The following is a 19,930-nucleotide window of genomic DNA, read 5'->3' on the forward strand; positions in this document are numbered from 1 at the left end:
TATCCGCATGCTCACAGCTTCTCGTTGACCTGAATAACAGCTGGGGCAGCAATCGTGGCACCAGGGACCATACCCGGGGCCGTAAAGTTGTTCGAGGTAGTCAAAGCCGCGACAGAAAGTCCTTTCATGACATTCTCCGTAAATGGGAAGAAGGCATTAAAAGTGATGCGGCCCTTGTTCCACTTGACGTTGGTGATAGGCTCGCTGATGGGCAGGAGTTGACCACTGAAGTAGGTGAGGTACAGGCCCTTTCCATTGCCTCCAAGGAACTTCTCGGCACCTCTCGCGGTGCTAATGTCGGCAGTGAAGGTGAGGTACTGGTCCTTAGGCTTCACATCGAGACCCATTGAACCGTCCTTGACGTCAAGCTTGGCAAAGATGGGCAGGTTGATCATTGAGATGTCGAATGGGCAAGAGCCTGGAACGACAAACGTGTTATAGATGTAAGAGAAGGCAAATGCTCCGACAGAAGTAGTCAAGAAAGGCTTCTCAGAAGGGACCCGTCCAAGAAGAGTACGGTAGAAGCCGCCCTGCTCACCCTCCTGGCCGATGACCGAGGCGATGGCTTGAACAACGCCGTTGTCTCCGTTCTGCGCAAGGGTCTTACTGACGTCTTGCAGGGTGCCCACAACAAGCATCGTAAAGCTCTCGGCGAGGGCAAATGCGTCTTCGATGTTATTCATGGGGAAGTGGTATTTGCAGGGCATCGGCGCGGGAACGTTGAAGTGCTTCAGGACGTTGATCGCGTTGATGGCGTGAAGCTCTTCTTGCTGTTGGTCAAGTTAGCGAGTGAATTACAAACGAGGGCTGAAAACTTACAGCAACAACAGTTTCCAAAACCTTGACAAGCTCAGCCTTGGTGAATCGTCCATGGTGCCTGTATCCTGGTACACCATCGGTGACATTCTGAAGCAGAGACGAAAAGTACGCCTGCTCAAACTCTTCACCAAAGGCAAGAGCTTGGAACGCAGTCTTGCTGCTCTCGCCCAGCTTTGGAGGAGGTGGCGCGTTAGACAAAGTGCCGTCAGCTCGTCGCGAGATGTCCTTCAGCTGCTCCATGGTGGGACTGGGATAGCCATCGTTGGTCCTTGGCTTCGAGGGGTGAGCGAGCGCGAAGCTGCTCAGGAGGGTGGTGATGACACAAGCGGCTTTCATTTTGATTCACTTGGTGGGCTCTGGAGATGATGCGATTGGTGAGCTTGAGCTTGGTTGGAAAGATGTCCAGAAGAGCAGCTTCTCGGTGATGAAGACATTTTATACATATTGACTCAACACCAAACCTCCAGGATTAATCTCCAGATGCAATGCTTCATTGAGGCGCAAGAGACGCGGCACAATGTAGAGTACCGCAGTGATCGACTCTCAACTCCCGTCATGATGTCTAGATTTCGAACATTGAGCAGATTACACTTGCCTCTGTCAGCAACGTCGTCTCCAAGCCAGTTGCTCAGCCCCCCTGCTAAGATGGTCAATCAAACTACCAGCCACCAATCGGTAGTCAATAGGGTCCCACTGGAAGAAGCAAAGTTTACATGCTCTGCCCAGAGACGTCACGACCGTTAGGGATCGGCCGCCCGTTAATAACACGGCTCTCAACGTCTCTCTCTTGGCATATGAGCCGATGATCCGCCCCGATGGTCCGGAAGGCTGAGCACGTTCTCGTGCTTTAATATTCTATCCACCATGCTTGCTTAGCTTGAGGAAATGTCATTTTTGGTACCAACGGTTTTGAAACCGCTGCAGCGCTAGGTGTCGATGCAACTCTGTGATGCTTCCAGCTTGGCTTACCTACAGACGAGTTCTCGTTTCCCGCGTTTTAACCTGGAACGCGGTGCATTATAAGAGCCGCGTTGCCAACTCGGCCTGATTTTCCGCCCGCCAGGTTATTGTTGTTGATTTTCAATATGGATGTACTTGGGGATGAGCCTCAAAGATCCGGGACTGTGGATGCCCCTCATCACTCAGCATGGCAGGCAAGTTTTATACCAGCTTAGTTGATAGTTGGGGAAGAGTGTTGTCGACGAGAAGACAAAAGACTGAGCATTCAACAACTATTAAACGGGTGTTATTAGCTATTAACTTCCGTCTGGTGGGATCCGCACATGTAATAATGAAGCAGCAATTTGAACGAATCAGATCCGGTCTGCAACTCTTCACGAAGTGCATGCTCGATCACGACCACTTGGCAAGGGGGTTCCACGGAAGGCGTATCGTGCCACCCTCTCTACAATAGACGATCCCGACAGCTCCAGTCTCTGTCCTGTAATAGCAGACCAGCGTTCTTGGTTCCCAGTCCCAGAATCCGCCTCGGCCGAGAGTCTCTTTTGAACCTTCCATCTCGCCGTCTTTTTCCAGTTGCTGGATCCTCGGCTGTCTACAAGATTGTTAGTCTCGTAGAGCTCGGTCGATGTGTTAGTTTAGTACTCACGTCAAAGGATTCTCATAACCCCATACGCAGGCGATAATACGTGAAGGGGGAGGCTGGCAGAATTCCATACGTTTTCTCGATATGGCCTCGTGCTTGATTTCGATGTTGGTCGTGGTCGTGCTGCAGATCAGTGCGTGTTAGTCCAAGTATCATTCACATTCAGCCAACGGGCATGACCAACTCAGCTGCGATAAGCTCCATAGGTCGATCACCATACGAATACAAGACGTTGAACATTTTTCGTCCTGCTTCAGGCCATGGATCCCCAAGTTTCTCGGCCAGTGTGTCCCCGGATAGCGTCAGTGTCTGCTGCGGGGTGACAAGACTCTTGACTATCTGCGTGACGTCCCTGTCTGCAAACACGGCGCCGTATATGTGTAGCGGCGGTCCATTCTGAGGTGTGAACGCGCCCATACCACCAATAACTGGAGACTGGATTCCCCCGTGATGATAGGGTTGGGCAGGCGGTGTCATATCCGGAGTGCCGCCGTAGTGACCCAAGTTCTGCCCTACGGGCGGAGGCTGTCCGTAATACGACGGAGGTCCAGGTGAGGGGGCTGCTTGGGGGCCAGGTACGTATACCGGATATACATGTACTTGCGGTTGTGGTGGTGGTGATGGTTGGTGCTGCTGTTGCTGCTTGTTCCCGAATAACCCGAATATTTTGGCACCAATTGCGCCTGCGCCAGCCATTGCCATTGACTGCGTCATCTTGCCCAGCCCGTGCTGTTGATGCTGTTCATGTTTGTGCCCGTGCCCAAGCAGGTAACCGCCGCCCATGGCAAGTGCAACTTTTCCCAAGCCGCGATCTCCATCCTGAACTGGTGTATCGGCCGCGGTGTCGTACGGAGGCTGGCTTTGGTGATCGGGGGCGGGCGAGTATTGCGGTTGATCTGGTGGAGCATTCGGGTACTCCCATTGTGTCGCGCCGGTAGCAGTGAAGACGTAGTACCTAAGAAATCAATGTTATGGACAGGCCTGACAGTAAACAACTCGCTCCTACTTGCCATGAGTTGTGTTCGGGGCTCCAGTTAGCTATCCAGCCAGGGGGCAGGGGAGGCGAGGAGGCCTCGGGACGAGCGTCCGGAGATGCCAAGTTTGGAGTGGACATCTAGACAACACACGTGTTATGATGATTTCGAGGAGCGTTGAGCTATACCGGTAGGTTGGGTCTTCTGTCAAACAGGAGGATCAAGTGCCAGATCAAGGACAGTCATAGCAATGGAAGATAGCAGCATACTATGTAGTCTTGGCGAAGGACGCTAATACAGGCACCTGATTGCCTTATTCCATATGATGTGCCGTGTAGCCGGCGCATGGTCGATTGATTTGATATGGCTTGCTTCACCAGTTGCTGCTAGTGTCTGGTGGCTGCGCGAAGGCTTGGGAAGTTGAAGGTGCCGATACTTGATTGAAGGAACCATCTCGGCCAGAACACGCTAACAACGCCTCAGTCTGCAACGCAAAGGCAGCAGCTCAATGATCTGTATTTTTGGATGTGGCTGTCTGCCCATGTAACCCCAGACAAGGCTTCTTCCAACGATGAGGCACTCCGTAGTGGAGATTTATCGCCCAAGTGGCTGTTCACCTCAGGGTGCATGTTGGCCTTCCACGCTCCAAAGCCCTGTACCTTATTTAAACGATACGCCTATTACAAACTAGTTGCTTAATTAGTAATTAGTCAACCAACTTAACGACGAAGCGGGAGAAAGCATGAAGAGCCATGTTTATATCAGTAAAGAAGCTTTCGATGCCACTCAACAGGTTGCACTTCAAGGTCCAAGACCTCTCTAGTCGCAGCTGTCGTTCATATTATAAGGGGAACTAAGACAGCCAAGCAATGGGTGTGACCACCTTCAATCGCATAGTACGATAGCTTGAAAGTGTCAAGGCACCATGTAAGTGCCGTTCGGCCTTTCCAAGGGGCCTGCCAGGCGTTATTCCTCATTCGTGCAATGCCTAGGCCGATCATTACCATCCTGGTTGGCATCACCACATGGCAAACCAGGGGATGTTCAACGTCTAGACGATGCAGCTTCCAGAACCACGGGACCAATAACACTTGGTTAACTCGAGGAATAATTCATCTCCTCTTCATTGAACGCGCTTCTACCCCATGTTTCAACCCATTGCCAGCTCGTGTCGTCCTCAATTGATCGTCCAGTGGCAAACCCGTGGAGCGTTGATCCCCTTACCAGCGGGTCCGTTAGGCGATTTGGTGAACCCTATTCTTCGTATAGAAATTAAGGACGTCATTATTTGTGGGCTATTGAGACTTGACAGCCGGTCTCAGAAGTTTCATGTTATATTCAGGGTCTTGGAAGTTTGTTTTGCTTCTCTTCTTTTTGCCCTAAACTTCACTGCGGAAGTAGTGTCTCTCCTTGATGTGTCTCACCACAGCCATTCTTTCTACTATCGTCTAGTCACGATCTTTCATTCATTTAGCGTCTTGGTATTTTGATTCTTTTTTTATTTTCTCCATTGTGGAAAAGTCTGCACTGTTTCGGTGGAGCAGCCCGCAGCAGCAATGGGTGTCTCGCCCCAATGGCCACTCAAGGATGAGGGCCCTACCGACCTCGTCCAAGACAAGAGGCCATGGTATCAGCTCGAACCTATGCATGAGCTATCTTCTACAGATCCTGGAAGGCTCAGTCGACCATGGCAGCCCGGTTTCTGGAAGCGACTCCCCGCCCGTGGTCTCGGGGCATGGCTATTGGCATTGGTCGGGACTGGGGCTGCCGTCTTCATACTCATCTACAGCGATGGAGTTCCAGTTGATCATTGGGACAAGTACATGCAGCCTACCGTCTGGCTGGCTCTGACTTCAGCTTTGACTGGTGCTTTCTTGGCATGTGCATTTGCAGAAGGTGCAGCAATTTCGTATTGGCGAGCTGCTGGAAGGACAGCAACGGTAAGCAGTACTATCATGGTTCAAGGATATAAGTAGTTAACGGTCATCAGTTGCAACGGCTACATGCCATATATGGTTCCTCTACAGGTCTTATCGATGCAGCGATAAATCTGTTCAGCATGAAATCCAAGACTCTTGGTCTGGGTATGTGTTTGACAATATCCTACTATCCTACTACATCATTCTCACATTATCAGCTTCAATTCTAATGACATTATCCGTCCTACGTGGTCCCCTTATGCAACGGGCGTCCTCAACAGCAAACGAATTCCAAGCGCAGCAAGGTGTCTTTGACTTTCATATTGCTCGAGAACTTCCTGGCAACTATGCCAGCATACAGACTGGTCGTACGCACTCTGTTTCTCTTCTCACCAAGAACTTTAGCGACATTGCCCAAGCATACAACAACCGGAATGATATGATCGCTTTCAACACCAACTGCAATAACTGTACAACCTCTGTCCAGGTACCATCTCATCGAAACTTGACTTCAAGGTCTTGAGGCCGTATCTTTACTGACCAAGCACAGGGCTTCGGATTTCAGGTAAATTGTACCGAGTCGACACGAAACTTCAATCTCACCGTCGGCATGGATCAAGCAAGTATGCTAAAGGCATTCGATGGAGCACATCTCTTCCAGGTTAATGTGACCGAGTTCAGCGACTACTCGGTCTATCAAATGAAAGATGGCTCATTTCTCCGCTATACGACACTATTTAAAGACACCAACCAATGTAATGGCAAGCTCAAGGTCCAGACTTGTGACTTGCATGCTGGAATTTCAACGTTTCCGGTGCAGCTAGATGGCGACAAGGTGAAGCTTAGAGGGACGTGGAAGGATGACAAGTTTGTCCAGCGCAAGTACGCATCTCGCATCCGGCGGACTATACTCAATATCGATGCTAACCCGGGTTACTTTATAGATATATGACTCCTGCTGCCACCGTTGCGAGCGGAACTGGAAATATCTTGGGCGGATTCAGTACCATTGTCGATGCTCTCTACGGCTCCTTGGCATGGATGTCCTTCACCGGTGCTACGGGTTACGATGTCAAATCCGACGGCTTACCCGCGACGCAGTACATGACCATGAACGACACTGTCCCCGGATGTGAAGATACATGGGAGAACCCTATGGACGATTTGATCGAGCTCACCAGAGACCTTGGTTTCCGAGCGAGCCTGCAGTATGCCCAGTTCAACAAGACGGATAAGCAACGCGTCGAGTATAGCAGCGGTACGACGACATTGGTCTATGTTACCGACTATGAAAAGATGTGGATAGCCGTCGGCGCATCTCTCGTTGGCATCTTTGCCGTTCTGCCAATCTTCTGGGGCTGGTGGGAGCTGGGACGAGATGTGAGCCTGAACCCGCTGGAGATTGCAAACGCGTTTGGAACTTTTGGTCAAGATTCACGCGTCATGGAGCACGTTGATCCGAATCAGAACGTCAACGGGATTGTCAAGGCTGTTGATAATCTTGGGCCGGTGAGGTATGGAGCCTGGGATGCTGGTGGAGGTGTTGTCAGGCTTGGGTTTGCGGGAGCAGGAGCAGTGAGGAGTCCGTCAAACGGTGAGAGATTCAATTACTAGATTATCTCTAGCTTTTATATACCATTATGTCTCTAATGAAACCCATAAAACATGAGCAACTTCTTGTCTAGTCCAAGTTACGCTGTAATGTTGATTGCATCAAGCCCAATGCCATGTTTGCCTAGGGTAAGCCAATTCACAGCGAATGTACTTGATATATTGACAACTCTTGTTCACCACTCTGTCTTTACGCCGTTTACGGTCATGGTATATCTAGGCAGTGATCTATGGCTTAGTAGAGGCGTTGAGACTTGCATCTCGAAGTCAGTCCTTGGCTAGATCAGAGGGACGCGTCGCAGAGCAGACAATGCACAGCCCATGAATGAGTACACAACCAAAATGTCCTAATGATTTCGAACCCTATCACCAAATCAGGCCCGTAGCAAGTAGGCGCGGGCGTGTCATATCTGTTGAACGCCACTTCAGAGACGTTGAGCACCCAACGGCAAGTCTCTAATCAAGATAACACTCCAAATAGATAGAGTTTGCCTAATATCTAGGAAAAGAAACCAAGTGGAGAGTGTCAACTCTCCGAACGGAGACATGTGTCAGCCACTCTCCGTCTGCCGAGCCCCCCTTGAAGCTGCTGTGCCAGAAGTCTCACCAGCCAGCCACATGCTTTCTACTGTCCAGGTTTGTTTCGGATCGAGGACGAATGATTCAGCCGAGGCAAAGAACCATCGTGGTTTACTCACATGCCTACGTCTAGACCCTCACGGGCAATTGAAGACATACAAGGGTCAGAATGTCCAACTGCACTTGTAGAAAACCTGGAAACAAGGCATTTCTGAGTCAAAACTTGAGTCCGACTGGTTTCGGAAGAGGCATCTGTAATGGGGGCGATTCCGCTCCATGGAAACTCAAAGGCATCGCTATCCACGGAAGCTCGGCTTCTTCAACTTGACCATTTCTTACGACAGCAAGTAATCATGCGGGCGGTGATGGCATCAACCACGGAGATCCTGCAAGGATCATGACAGCTGCCTAGTTAAGGATCGATGCCTGTCCGTTACGAAAGGCGCATTCGCCTCTTGTTAACAACCCTCTAGTTTCGCCTGCGCCTCGCCGAGATCCTATGCAAACAAGGCAACAGCCGTTCGACACGTCACGGCTTCGATCAAAACAGGCTTGTTTCAAGAGGCTGCAGAGGCTAACAATTAGTCGGCGCCTGGCGATGCCGATTTTCCGGTGCGATCGCAGTGTCAGCGTCAAAAGAGTATTTCTTACGTCATCGCGGAAGAAACGGTGTTCAAATCTAGGGTAGGGGTTTTGCGCGAAGGATTCGCAAAGTTGCGAGATGAAAGGGGACGAAATGGATACGGTTTGTATCGTAATCCGTATTTAGGCATCTTTTTCGGATCCTGAATGACAGGCAGGAAAACCAGCCCTGTCGATATGAAGCGAGGAAAGGGATTTTTCAGGTTGGTTGTCTGTCTGACGACAGGAAAAGTGGTGCGGTAGAGCGGCACAGTAGGACGTGGGATCTGCAGGATGGATTGCGTCGGTGGTTAGCAAGTGATTGTCATGACTTTCAAGAACAAGTGAATTGTCGATTGTTGCGACCAATGTTGGATTAACAAAGACATGCACTTCTCGGTTCTGACAGCCGAACAAGTCATCTTCAACCAGCAAAAGCAGTAATCCCCGTGGTGATGCTATTTCCGTCCAGGTTGAAGGCTGCCAAACTCGTTTAGCGTGTAGCATCAGCCACCAGAAGGATCAGAGTCTGGAAGGCTTGTGGGGTAGCGTTCAGCTAATGAGAAAACACTCCGAGGGCTGATGATGAAAAGTACCTGGGCGCAAGTCATGCTGCGTGCGAGAAACAAGTACCCCTTGACTGAACCAGCTAGAACACCACACCAGCGGAGATGATCTGATGTGGCTGACTTCCTGGCCAGCATCGGCCTCTCAGGTCGCCCTGCGTGGTCGCCGACGGCCTCTGAGCTGGTGTGGCGCAGCTGATCTGTCGCCAACTCATTGGATCCAGGAGGATCGCCCCTGTCGGCTCTCAACAGAGATGCCGAAACGAGCAGAATGCAGCGATGATCAACAGCCGTGCGTCAATGGACGCTTTACGAGCCGGGAACCATGGATGGCCCGAATCGCCGCCAAGACGAGAAACATGGCGCGATGGGCCTCGGTTTCAGGCGATCATTGATTCTTTTTACCTGTCTGTACTTTCTCTCTCGCTCGCTCGCTAAACTGACCGGACGGAGCGCCGTGTAATCTCCCCGACTCCATCACGAAAGCGCAGCGCAGTGCAGCAGTGCCTCGGCATGAAACGGACGGTGGTGAACTCTACGTGAGGGCACAGTCTGGAGCGGCAATGGGCGCGTCATGGCGACTAATAAGGAGTCTAGAGGTTGTCGTGGCTCTTGAATCATGCCGCCACCGCTGCAACAGTGAACCTCTTTGTCCTGTACTCTCCTGTACTGCTCGCGTGCCTGCTCGCAATGGTCGCGTGCCCCGTACCGCAAATTGATTCTAAAAAAAGACGCCATGTCCAAGGGGGAAATGCCTCACATGTCACTCTTACGCTCCTGTGCGCCCCTAGCCTTGACTGCCCATGCCGCTTATGCCGTTAGCGGGTGCTATTAATCTGAGCCATCGACCCACGGCCCAGGTCAGGTACCGCCCGGCCGGGGGGTCACCCCTGGGAGCGCAGGAAAGAAGCGGGAACTTTTGGAAAGATTTTTGTGAGATTTTCTCCACCGCGTTGGTTCTCTGGGGTAGCTTGACAGACCGGCTTCGTTTAGGCACAGCTCGTATGAGGCGCAACATGCGCTGTACAACCCAGGGGGTGGAGGTTCTCGCCCGGGATAAGGACAGGCATTGGTAGAGGGGTTCCGCTGGGCTGAAGCCATGGAAGCAGAGGAGAAGAAAACACAATGGTTCATTGGCTCTCTCGAACAATGGCCCCTGAATCTGAGGGCCAATGCCCATCGGCTAGCCGGGAAGAAGCAAAAAGTCAGCGAAAACTGTGTGTCCCGGGTCGAGATTGAATACGAGAGAGCCATGCGACCGCCACTCATCACGGCTCAGCCCTATTGAGGTGCCCGACGGACAGATGCTTGCTTGACGCTCAGAGCGCGAGGTCACACCCGTGCGAGGTGTGTTTAATTAGACTAATCATGGAACTTGCCTGTTGGTCATTGCCACACGCGACCTGTTGCTGCATTCTGATCCCCTGAGGTGTAGGTGGCTTGCTTTTCGACCATTGTTGTCTCCGTACTCCGTACTTACGGAGACGGATCCCGTTCCTCCACTTTCTTCTGTTTCCCCCAGATTCTTGAACGGCTTCTTGACTCTCGCTTTCTTTTCTCCTCTCTTGAAGCCGTTTTCCTTTCTATGTTCGACATCTTCTTCTAGCCTGTACTTTTTTATCAGAGTCGTGTTAGTAAAGATGTTTGCCACGCTCGTTCCCTTTTGTTTCTCGTTAACCTTCGTTTCATTGACCTTGACCAAGCTGGTCCACCTCTCCATACACGCCAAGACCGTCTCCTTGGCTGCCTTTGTTCTTTTCCTACCCTCGCTGCTTCTCCCGGACCTCCTGGTCATTTTGGTGTCACGTCTAGCTCTGCGACAGAAGAAGGGCGTTGCTGCTGTCACCGCCTGCGTGCTAGGCTGTATTTTCTCGTACGTTGAAGCTTCAATTTGTCTCACCTGTCTGTGTTGTACTGACATGACATTTCAGTCTCATCGTTTTTGGCGCCGCCTCTTCACAAATTGGCTTCTTTTACTCAACCGGCAATGAGATTAAATGGTCCGAGGCACGAAGCTATGCTGGCGACAAGGATGGCATGAAGATCTTGCTCAGCGGTCTCAACACCGTCATTGCATCTGGGCTCCTCATTTTTGGTCTTGCCTGGGTTGCTAAGTGGTATCTTTACAGAGGGGTTGGCGCATTGCTGGTCTTGATCGCAACACCTATCAACTATGGTATTCCGTCTCATATCTCATCAGCCTCACTCCAGCTAATATTCCCAAGTTTGGACATCATGCCGAGGCTCCAGGGCCCAGAAACGCCGCAACTACTACCCCCGATCCCCCAACACACTCCTCGACCCGTACAACTCCGATAGCGACACTAGCGACTCTAGCGATGACTTCGACGAGATGAAGGGTGGCCTGGAGAGTGGCTATGGAGACAACCGGGAGGAATACCCGACTCAAAAGACACCATGGCTCATTGTCTGTGGTGTTGCCGTCTTCATCACACTCACCACCCTCTGCCGACCATTCGCGCCGTACCACATGATGTCGGCCACCCTCCCGCTTCAGATGCTCGAGATGTTCAAGTCGACGCCCGATGTGTGCGCTGAGAATGCTGCGCTCAACGGAAACCCGTGGCCTTACCCCGAGCAGCTCGAAGTGTCCAAGTGGGAGAGTCCCAATGGTCACTTCAAGGGATGGGCCCCCGGAAGCAACAACGATTACGTTCAGCAGTACCGCGACACAGTCCCCGATTGGCTCCCCGAGGATGTTCCTTCTGGCTTTGGCAAGTGGTCCTTGAAGAAGGCGGTTCCCGAGGAGGTTGAGAAGACCGACAACTCAACCGACAAGGCTAAGAACAGCTGCCCTGGCATCGAGGCCCAGGACGCCTTTTACAATCCCGTCAGCGACCCCATGAAGATTTCGAACCAGGGCAACGACATCTTGGAGGTGTTACAGGACGTTCTCAACAATGGAACCGTCAAGATCAAGCACGTTGCTTTGATCATGATGGAGAGTTTCCGAGAGGAGCTCTTCCCTCTTCAATACGGCTCTGACATGCACAAGATCATCATGCAAGCTAACAAGGGCAAGGATGAGGACGAGATCAACGCTCGACTTGCCGGCCTGGGACCCGTTGCCCAGCGTATCACTGGAAAGTCGGCTGACTTCAAGAAGAAGGACGGCTCCGCTTTCGACCCTGTAGTAATTCCCCAGTGGAACGACACGACCGAGGAGGGATTCGGCGGCATCAATGTCGTTGGAGGTTTCACCACGTCTTCTCTTTCCTTCAAGAGCATGGCTGCTATTCACTGCGGTGCTTGGTCCATGCCCGTCGACGGCTTCGAGGAGTCCGAGACACAAGCTTATCAGGCCTGCATCCCTCAGGTTCTGGAACTCTTCAACAAGATCAAGGAGGACAAGCCCAGCGACGACTTTTTAGATCAGCAGTGGTACCCCGCCTTCTTCCAGTCCATCACCGACGGATACGATCGTCAGGACAAGTTTGACGAAAAGATCGGCTTCAAGCACATTGTCACCAAGGACCGCCTGGACGCCGATGCCAAGGAGGGCGAGTTGGAGGAGATCAACTACTTCGGATACGCCGAGACGACCCTCAAGTCCCACATCAAGGACTACATTACCAAGATCCAGAAGGAGAACAAGCGCATGTTCTTCTCTCACTTTACCAGCACCACCCACCACCCCTGGGGCGTGCCTAAATCCTTCAAGTCGGAGGAGTATCTCCAGACTCACGGCAAGAATGGGTGGCACGAGGACTTTAACAACTACATGAACGCGATCCGCTTCACCGACGCGTGGCTTGGCGAGCTCATGCAGACCTTTGACGACTTTGGCATCTCCAACGAAACCCTCGTCGTCTTTGTCGGCGACCACGGCCAGGCCTTCAAGGAAGACCAGCGCTCCAAGACCGGCACCTATGAGAACGGCCATGTCAGCAACTTCCGTGTGCCCATCACCTTTAGACACCCCAACATCCCTCGGGTCCAATATAATGCTAATGCCACCTCTATCTCCATCCTTCCCACCATTCTCGACCTCCTCATCAACACCGGCTCGCTCAACAAGAAGGACACAGCAGCCGCATCCGACCTTATCCACGACTACGAAGGCCAATCCCTAATCCGACCATACAAGGCCTCCCACAACGGCCGCAGGGCCTGGAACTTTGGCATCATTAACGGCGGAGCCAGTATGCTTTCCATGACCTCTGCCGATGCGCCCTGGAGGATCGTCATCCCTCTGGACCAAAATACCCAATATCGGTTCACCGATCTGAAAAACGACCCTCTCGAGCTTGCGCCGTTCGAGAAGTGGTCCATGAGCGACTTGGCCAAGGGCGTCAAGTCCAAGTATGGCGAGGAGGCTGCGCAATGGGCTATCGAGGCCGAGGCGGTCTCCAAGTGGTGGGGCCCAGAGCGGAAACGGCTCTGGGGCTTTAATTCTAATAAAGAAGAATAATTAGGATTAGGAAGGAGTAATGCGAATCTGATTTTATTGTTAGGATGAATGTGTCGTGATTCTTGGCTTCGTCTCTGTGATTCGTACTGAAAGATGCATCCATCTGCTTGAACTGGCTGCAGTGATTCTTCGCTTGGAAGATGATGAATGACGGGAGCATCGATGCTTGACAGGCCATGTGATTCCAATGTGATACCCCATACCAAGAGCCCTGCTCCCTGGACTGGACCCAGCCATGGAAGTCCTCGAGGCGGCTGATCGGTGGACTCTTGGACTGCAGACTAACTGGTCGATCGGCGCCAAGATACATGTAATCTCCCTTGTTAGCCTTCCCCGCAATCTCCCAGAAGTGATCTGCAGAAGCCGCCTCTTTTTAAATGATGCCCGACCTTAAGGAGAGCTTGTCGCGCCACCGGGCCTTGCGCTCATGGCCTCGTCTCAAATTTGACCGCGCTCGGTTAGGCTTTGAATAGAGATCCCGGTACCCCTGGGATCTCTGGGTGCATGTGACGTCCTAGCTGGCATCTCCCTTGGTCGTAGGGCGGAGGGTTGTTGGTACTCGGCCCCCATTGCCAGCAGGGGAGCGGAGTCTGATCACAGCCGCATTTACAATCCACGGAGACTCTGTGGAGCAAACTCAGCAGCAGATGTTTCACTCTTTATCAATAAGAATTTGGCCAAAGGTTGGAGCGGATATGGTTGCCGACTCTACGTGACGGCAGATCCCACTTCTCCAGCTCATGTCTCCTGGAAATACTTGGCGTGAGGGCGGGAGGACTGGAACACATAAAAGGAAGGCCAATGCCATTCTCTGGCCTTAGTGTATAGGGCTTATACACACGTAAGAGCTGGCTGTGGCTTAACATGTTTGAGAGCAAGCTTGGGTGAAAGCGAAGCGGTGAAGAGGCCAGAGCGACGAGGCACACGGCCATTGCCCCGTTAAGCAATGTACCTCAGACGAAGTGGGGGAGCAGATATTGGCAAAGCTGTCTAATGAGCTATTCAATGAGTATGATGTGATCAAGTTTTTAGAAGTGGGTAAAGACGAGCCTGGCCGGTGAGGTGAAAGTGATAGCTCCAGCAATTAATGAACCTGAGACCAACCAGGAAGAAGCCCGGACTGTGCGACTGAGCACTTTTGTTATGCCTTGGATAAAAGAATAACCCCAGCCGCATCTTCTGTGTCTGAAATTCATCAATTAACATGCAGATGGGGCAATCTGAAACCAACAAGTGGATAACAACGGCCAACTCAGCGTGAAATTGGTGTTGTGCCGTCGACATGCGATTCAGGCTCAACTGGAACCAACAACTGCATAGGCCAACCGCAGGACTAATAAATTAATGTGCTCAAGTCATTAATTGTGGAAATTCTGGTGATCATGAGTGGTCTGAGGTCATCTGCAACTCACGAGGCAAGCATTGAGGCTGGTCTTGAGATCTACTTAATCCAAACTCTGGTTTCACAACTCATTTCCCCTAGGTAATCTATGGTTCTCTCCTGAGAGACGCCAGCGGCCATACTGTTCTTACGGTTCAGAGGATGGTTGTCCCCTCAATCGTACAACCTTTGAACAGGTTCATGCCGATAGTACCAGGGCGACCACCACAAATAAAAGTTCCAATCCGTACCCAAGTGTTCTGGAGTTTGTCAAGAGGGTAAACGATCAGACCCAAAACCTGGTTGTCCGTATCGGTTTCGTCGTTTAGCCAGTCCGTTGCGCTGAGCAATAGGACGACGCGAGCGTTGCTCAGATCCTTTGGTAACTCTTTGGTGATCCAGTCCAAATGACAATGGACTTCCTCTTTCTCGAATGGCACGACCCAATGGCATATACCATTCAACTCGAATTTAGCCTCATCGTATGGCCTAGCTTTGGAGAAATCCAAGCTTCTCGCCCTCGTCCGGATCCTAACAGTGCCCCCTGATACAGTACCGAATGGATTGGGGCCTTCGACCTTTGTGTGGACGCTAATTTCCTCGATTTCGTCTCGAAGGGTTGATGCAGCATCGGTGTCTGAGTTGTACTCAACAGCGAGAGATCGGCTTGCCCAGCTCCAAGATGGACCATAACAGTTTCTCGGGTCAGAGAGATGCCCCAGCAAGCCCGCTAAACTTTGGAAAGGCAACGTGGATTGTGATAGGAGCTCCTCCTGTGTGATGGTCCATATCAACTGACGCAAGATATTCTTTTCCAGAGCCCAGCGGCATACTCGTCCTTGAGGCTCTTGGCAAATATCTTGGCAATACCGGACAGGGCTGGGAACGTGTCCTTGCGGTATGTGAGCTGCCGACTGGTATAGTCCTGGACAAGAAACATCCACAGCTGTGCAGCCTTCAGACGATCAGAAAGACCATTTGAGAACAACTCTTCGGAAATAGTTGGCAAGATAGTTGGGTTGGGGACTTCAGAATCACCCTTTTCGGTGGTGGCGTTGAGAGTGCCCAGGAGCCAGGTTCTGGTCTTTCCGAAACAAAGCATCTGCCTGGAGAGCTGCATTTCCTGACACGTCCAACCGCGTTTCATCCATGGCGAGTTCTTCAATACTCTGTCCAAAGAGTCTGGAGGCGATGGTATCTCGTCGTCGGCAGGGTTGCTCAATTCCATTCCGGCATATCGTAGTGTATATGTCCCTGTGATTCTAGGCCTGAGCTTTGAAGTAAAAGGAACTTCGACTTGACAGTCCAGCCGCCGAGAAAGAAAGCTGTGCTCGCAGTGTTGAGCATCCAGTGGACAAATCGTGATGGCAGAGCCTGCGTAGATCTCTGACATCGCCATGGACTCCACTGACCAGTCTTCGAATGAGTCCTGTAAAATGCACAGGGCATCCACCCAGAGGTATGTGATACCCAGGCTCTGGCAGACGGTGATCGAATCACGGATCAGCGCAGTCAGGTCAGACTCGGGTATGTCACCTCGTCTTTGCGCCAATGTGGTTGTAAATGTTTTTGCTTGTTTGGCAGCATGTTTTGCTGTTCCCCAGCAATAGCTCAGAGCGGCGTATCCAGCTTTGGTCTTGCTTGGGTCCTCAGACTTCTCAATCTCATGGCGAAGGACTAGGCTGAGCTTTCTGTTTGATGGGGAACCCTCAATCTTGATCAACCTGGATGGCCAGAACGATCCCACTTTCTCCATCATTGGGTAATATTGGCCGCTCCGTGCGGCTGCACCTTGAAACATCGTGATAGTCTCTGCGTCCAAAGCCTCGCGAATAGGGTTTGAATAGGCTAATCGTAGCCAGCTTTTGATCTGGGCTGTTGCTTGTTAGTGTTTGCTGCTTGGACGACGGAGGAGGGGGACTTTCGTGGACCTCCTTCTAAAGCAAAAAGTACGCCTTGGGGAAACGATTCAGTCCCGACTGGTGGTTCCCAATAGGCGCGCAATGCTTCAGGGATCCCCTCTCTGAAGATGTATTGAAGACGAATGTTGAGTTTGCCTGCCCAGACCGAGTCCTCAGGTCTGGTATCCAAGATACAGTCTCGAAGGAGTTGGCAGAAGTCACAAGGTAACCCCCCATCAGTCCTTGAGAATTGCAGTACTCCGAGATCTGGTAAGGTATCTTCTAGGAGGTAGTCGAGCTGAATAGGGTCTGGCTGCCTGCTTGCGCCTTGTCGGTTGTAGTCAAGATACTCCACCGACCCCCTCAAGATGGACTTGATAGTCCCAACTGCCGAGTCGTCGATCTCAAGGACGCGACAGCGGTGGCACAGTTGGGATGGCATGGTGGGTATCGCTATAGACGGAGAGTGTGTTTTGGTTCATAGGGCTGACAGTTGACATGGCAAAGAAATGAGGGCGGGGAAACATTGGATCTGCAGATGTTGAGGGGTTTATTCTGATAGGATAGCACAGCCACGATGGACTTGGGTTTTGGTCGTATGACTTGGCTGACACTTTGGCGTTTCTTTGCCTTGAGGGTTTGTGATATTCGACACGCCGATTGCTTTGGTTACCGTTTATATTGACTTAGTCTATCTACTCGAGTAGTCGCAGGGCATTCGTGAGGGCTTGACGTGCCCCCCACCCTTCTTGACCCTTGGATTGAGCTACACATCGAGCAACATCAGAACACGGCATGGAACACGGCATTGTCTGCATTTACCTAAAGCATAGCGGAAAATATAAGTAAGTCCAAGTCTTCTTACTCCAGTTTACGACGCCTAATTCGAGCGGCAACCTTGCCATTGGGAGGGATGGTACCAAAAGGAAAGTAGTCCATATTGGGCCCGATCTTGGTAGCTGCTTCATGATCGAGCAACTCAATCTTATATGCACGAAGCATGATGGCAACCCCGACCTTCAGCTCCTGAGTAGCAAAGAACCGACCAGGGCACATCTTGGTTCCTCCACCATATGGGTACCAATATCCCTGCGTGCCATCTGTTACAACCTGGGCATTTCGATCGTCCTTCGGTGTGCGTCTCTTAGTCTTGAATGGGGCCTTGACGGATGGGTTGCGAACTGGTCCGCTTGACGGGTCATCTGGATACTGAAGGAATCTTTCGGCCCAGAAAGAATCCACAGGATGCTCTACAGACCCGTCAGGGAACTCTCTACCAGCGTTCCAGAACTTAGTATCATGGCCTCCAATCCACGATGTTGAAAGCATTGTCACACCCTGTTTCAATTTCCACTTCCCAAACTTGAGATCCGGGATCAACGACGTCCGACCCACAGGTGCGGCAACTCGAACACGGAGGGTTTCGCAGTATATGGAGTTGAGGAGTGGTCCTGAGCAGAGTATGTCCTTGTCGAACGACAGTGAAGATGCAGTGAATGCAGGATCGATCTCAGCCATGAGGCGATCTTTGATGTGGTCGTCGAGGAGAACCCCAAGTAGCATCCACATGGCAGCGGGAATGGCATTAGCATTCACACTGGGGCACGTTAGCATCGAGATAATCGGAGGAGAGGACAGAACTTACCCCCACAGCATGCCTAGATCAAGGGCGGCCGCGCCTTGCACAGAAAACCCAGTCATCAAGAACATCTTCTGTCTCGCCCTCATAAGTCGTGATCCAAACTCGGGCGTCCATTCTCCTTTCAAGACATCATCGTCAGTGAAGTCAAATTGTTCTCGCCCATATTTGTGATATCGCAGCACTCCTTCAAGCGCCTTGTCTCTCGTGCGAAAACTCTTGGGAATGAGCCATTTGGGGAGCCTCTTGAATAGGTTTGGAAGATGATGATCGAACACCCAAAAATCCTCTGGGAAATCCGGGGATAGCTCCAAGAACTTTTCACCACAGAAGGCTTCAAGTGCAGCACAGAAGAGGTAGTCCCTGAATAGGGCGTACAAGTCGCTCACTTCCGTCCATTCGTCCTCCTTAAACTTTGAATCGTTTGAAATACTCCTTGACAATGCCTCCACAAACTTTTCTTCAAGAGCATGTAACGAACTTCCCGCTAGAAGTGTGTGTAAGTCGCGATGGTGCACAAAGTGCAGTCGCTGTGAAGGATCGACGTGCTCCCAGCCAGGCGCAGGCTTTGCATCTGTCCCAGACTCGTCGTCTGCATAAATCTTGACATCTGCAGGTGGACAACCAAATGCGTTTCGAATGGTCATAACACCAAGGGACTTGGTCGTCAAATGGCGAGACGCCTTGAAAAGATCAAGGATTGGTTGGCCGTGAGGGATATAGTACATGGGCTCGGCCCCAATCAGGAGTCGAAGCGGAACATTGCCAAACTTGGATCTAGGGATTGTTAGGAAAAGCGTCAAAAGGGGCGCGGTGGAGTGTTACATGGCGGAAAAGAGGAATTTTTCCGTGTCAAAGGCAAACCCAAATGTGTTGCCGACGACGGGGACCCAGTACGGAACCCTCGGTGGTTCCCGAGATGCCTGGTCATGGCGGTACCCTTTGTTGCCGTACGAGGTATAGGCGTATGTAAGGAGACATGGCAGCACGAGAAACACCAGCACTTTGCCGTACGAGCTCGTCTCAGCAACAAAGCCTGTCGTAGCAGCGATGGCCGTTGTATTCATTGTATGGAGCGGTGAAGTGATCAGAGGAGAGAAAAGACCAGGGGTCTGATTATCAAGCACTCAGCGTAAGATCTCGTTGCTAGCATCCCAATCCGTGCAAAAGCTTAACCCCACCAAGGGTCCGGCTCCGCTGCTTACGGGGTAGGATTGGGACGGGACCTGTACCATGTAGTGTATATGTTGAAGAGATTCTGAGGAAAACATGGCTTACTATCTATAAATCTCCAGCTCAAGGGTTCTAAGTATCGTACTGTCACTCGCAGCCAGCCTGGACTTGGACTTTTGCAATCTGCCATCTACTCCTATCCCCTCTTGTGGGTCAGAGCAAAGTGAGATACCTACTGCTTGTGTACATCCGAAAACATGATGGAGAGACAGAGCTGTAACTACCATATTGCCCAAAAAGGAAGCCATGATGCCTCCAGTGGCGTTGTGTCTCATCTTGACCAACACCCTGCCTCTGCTGGTGGCACAGATCACGTGACCATCCCTTCAGGGGATGCTGGAGTCTGGGGCAAAAGACCACGACTGTTTGAAGTTACGGGCCATTCTAGGGGAGAGAAACGTCAACATTTGGACTTGGGATTATTAATAGCTTGAACTGTCCGGCGTTCAGTTAGTAATTCCTGGAGTCCACGCCAGGAGAAAAGAAGGGGTGAACAGTAAAGATGCGACATCGGCTTGCCAGAATCACTACCTAAATGAAGATGACATCCATAGAAAGAGAAACCGAGACCAAAACGCTTTCTAGCTCGATCATAGCAGTAACGATTTATAATATCTTGGATCCTCTGCAGCTGAATCTCATATCCCGC

At 51.4% G+C, this 19,930-nt stretch overlaps 5 protein-coding genes across 5 annotated transcripts; 2 read left to right on the plus strand and 3 right to left on the minus strand.

Annotated features, from left to right (window-relative positions):
- Positions 1-11: 11 nt before the first annotated feature.
- On the minus strand, positions 12-1,155 carry MRS44_016281 (uncharacterized protein; the record flags this gene model as incomplete). The annotated part of the gene is made up of 2 exons (XM_046282781.2): positions 12-770; positions 820-1,155. 2 exons carry the CDS (start codon positions 1,153-1,155, stop codon positions 12-14), a joined length of 1,095 nt encoding a protein of 364 aa, XP_046125065.1.
- A 1,017-nt stretch (positions 1,156-2,172) lies between these two features.
- Positions 2,173-3,852, minus strand: MRS44_016282 (uncharacterized protein; the record flags this gene model as incomplete). The annotated part of the gene is made up of 4 exons (XM_065617964.1): positions 2,173-2,374; positions 2,429-2,548; positions 2,610-3,380; positions 3,704-3,852. 4 exons carry the CDS (start codon positions 3,850-3,852, stop codon positions 2,173-2,175), a joined length of 1,242 nt encoding a protein of 413 aa, XP_065474036.1.
- Positions 3,853-4,955: 1,103 nt separating this feature from the next.
- On the plus strand, positions 4,956-6,932 carry MRS44_016283 (uncharacterized protein; the record flags this gene model as incomplete). Its single annotated transcript, XM_046279745.2, has 5 exons — positions 4,956-5,339; positions 5,390-5,483; positions 5,537-5,805; positions 5,869-6,200; positions 6,263-6,932. The coding sequence occupies 5 exons, from the start codon at positions 4,956-4,958 to the stop codon at positions 6,930-6,932; spliced, it is 1,749 nt and encodes a 582-aa protein (XP_046125063.2).
- A 3,403-nt stretch (positions 6,933-10,335) lies between these two features.
- MRS44_016284 (uncharacterized protein) lies at positions 10,336-13,127 on the plus strand (the record flags this gene model as incomplete). Its single annotated transcript, XM_065617965.1, has 3 exons — positions 10,336-10,568; positions 10,627-10,871; positions 10,921-13,127. The coding sequence occupies 3 exons, from the start codon at positions 10,336-10,338 to the stop codon at positions 13,125-13,127; spliced, it is 2,685 nt and encodes an 894-aa protein (XP_065474037.1).
- A 1,536-nt stretch (positions 13,128-14,663) lies between these two features.
- Positions 14,664-19,115, minus strand: MRS44_016285 (uncharacterized protein; the record flags this gene model as incomplete). The annotated part of the gene is made up of 6 exons (XM_065617966.1): positions 14,664-15,183; positions 15,342-16,383; positions 16,440-16,862; positions 17,285-18,006; positions 18,055-18,825; positions 18,874-19,115. The coding sequence occupies 6 exons, from the start codon at positions 19,113-19,115 to the stop codon at positions 14,664-14,666; spliced, it is 3,720 nt and encodes a 1,239-aa protein (XP_065474038.1).
- Positions 19,116-19,930: the final 815 nt, after the last annotated feature.

This window comes from Fusarium solani, assembly GCF_023522795.1.
Source record: "Fusarium solani strain SB1 chromosome Unknown bctg00000012, whole genome shotgun sequence".
Classification (NCBI taxonomy): Eukaryota; Fungi; Ascomycota; class Sordariomycetes; order Hypocreales; family Nectriaceae; genus Fusarium; species Fusarium solani.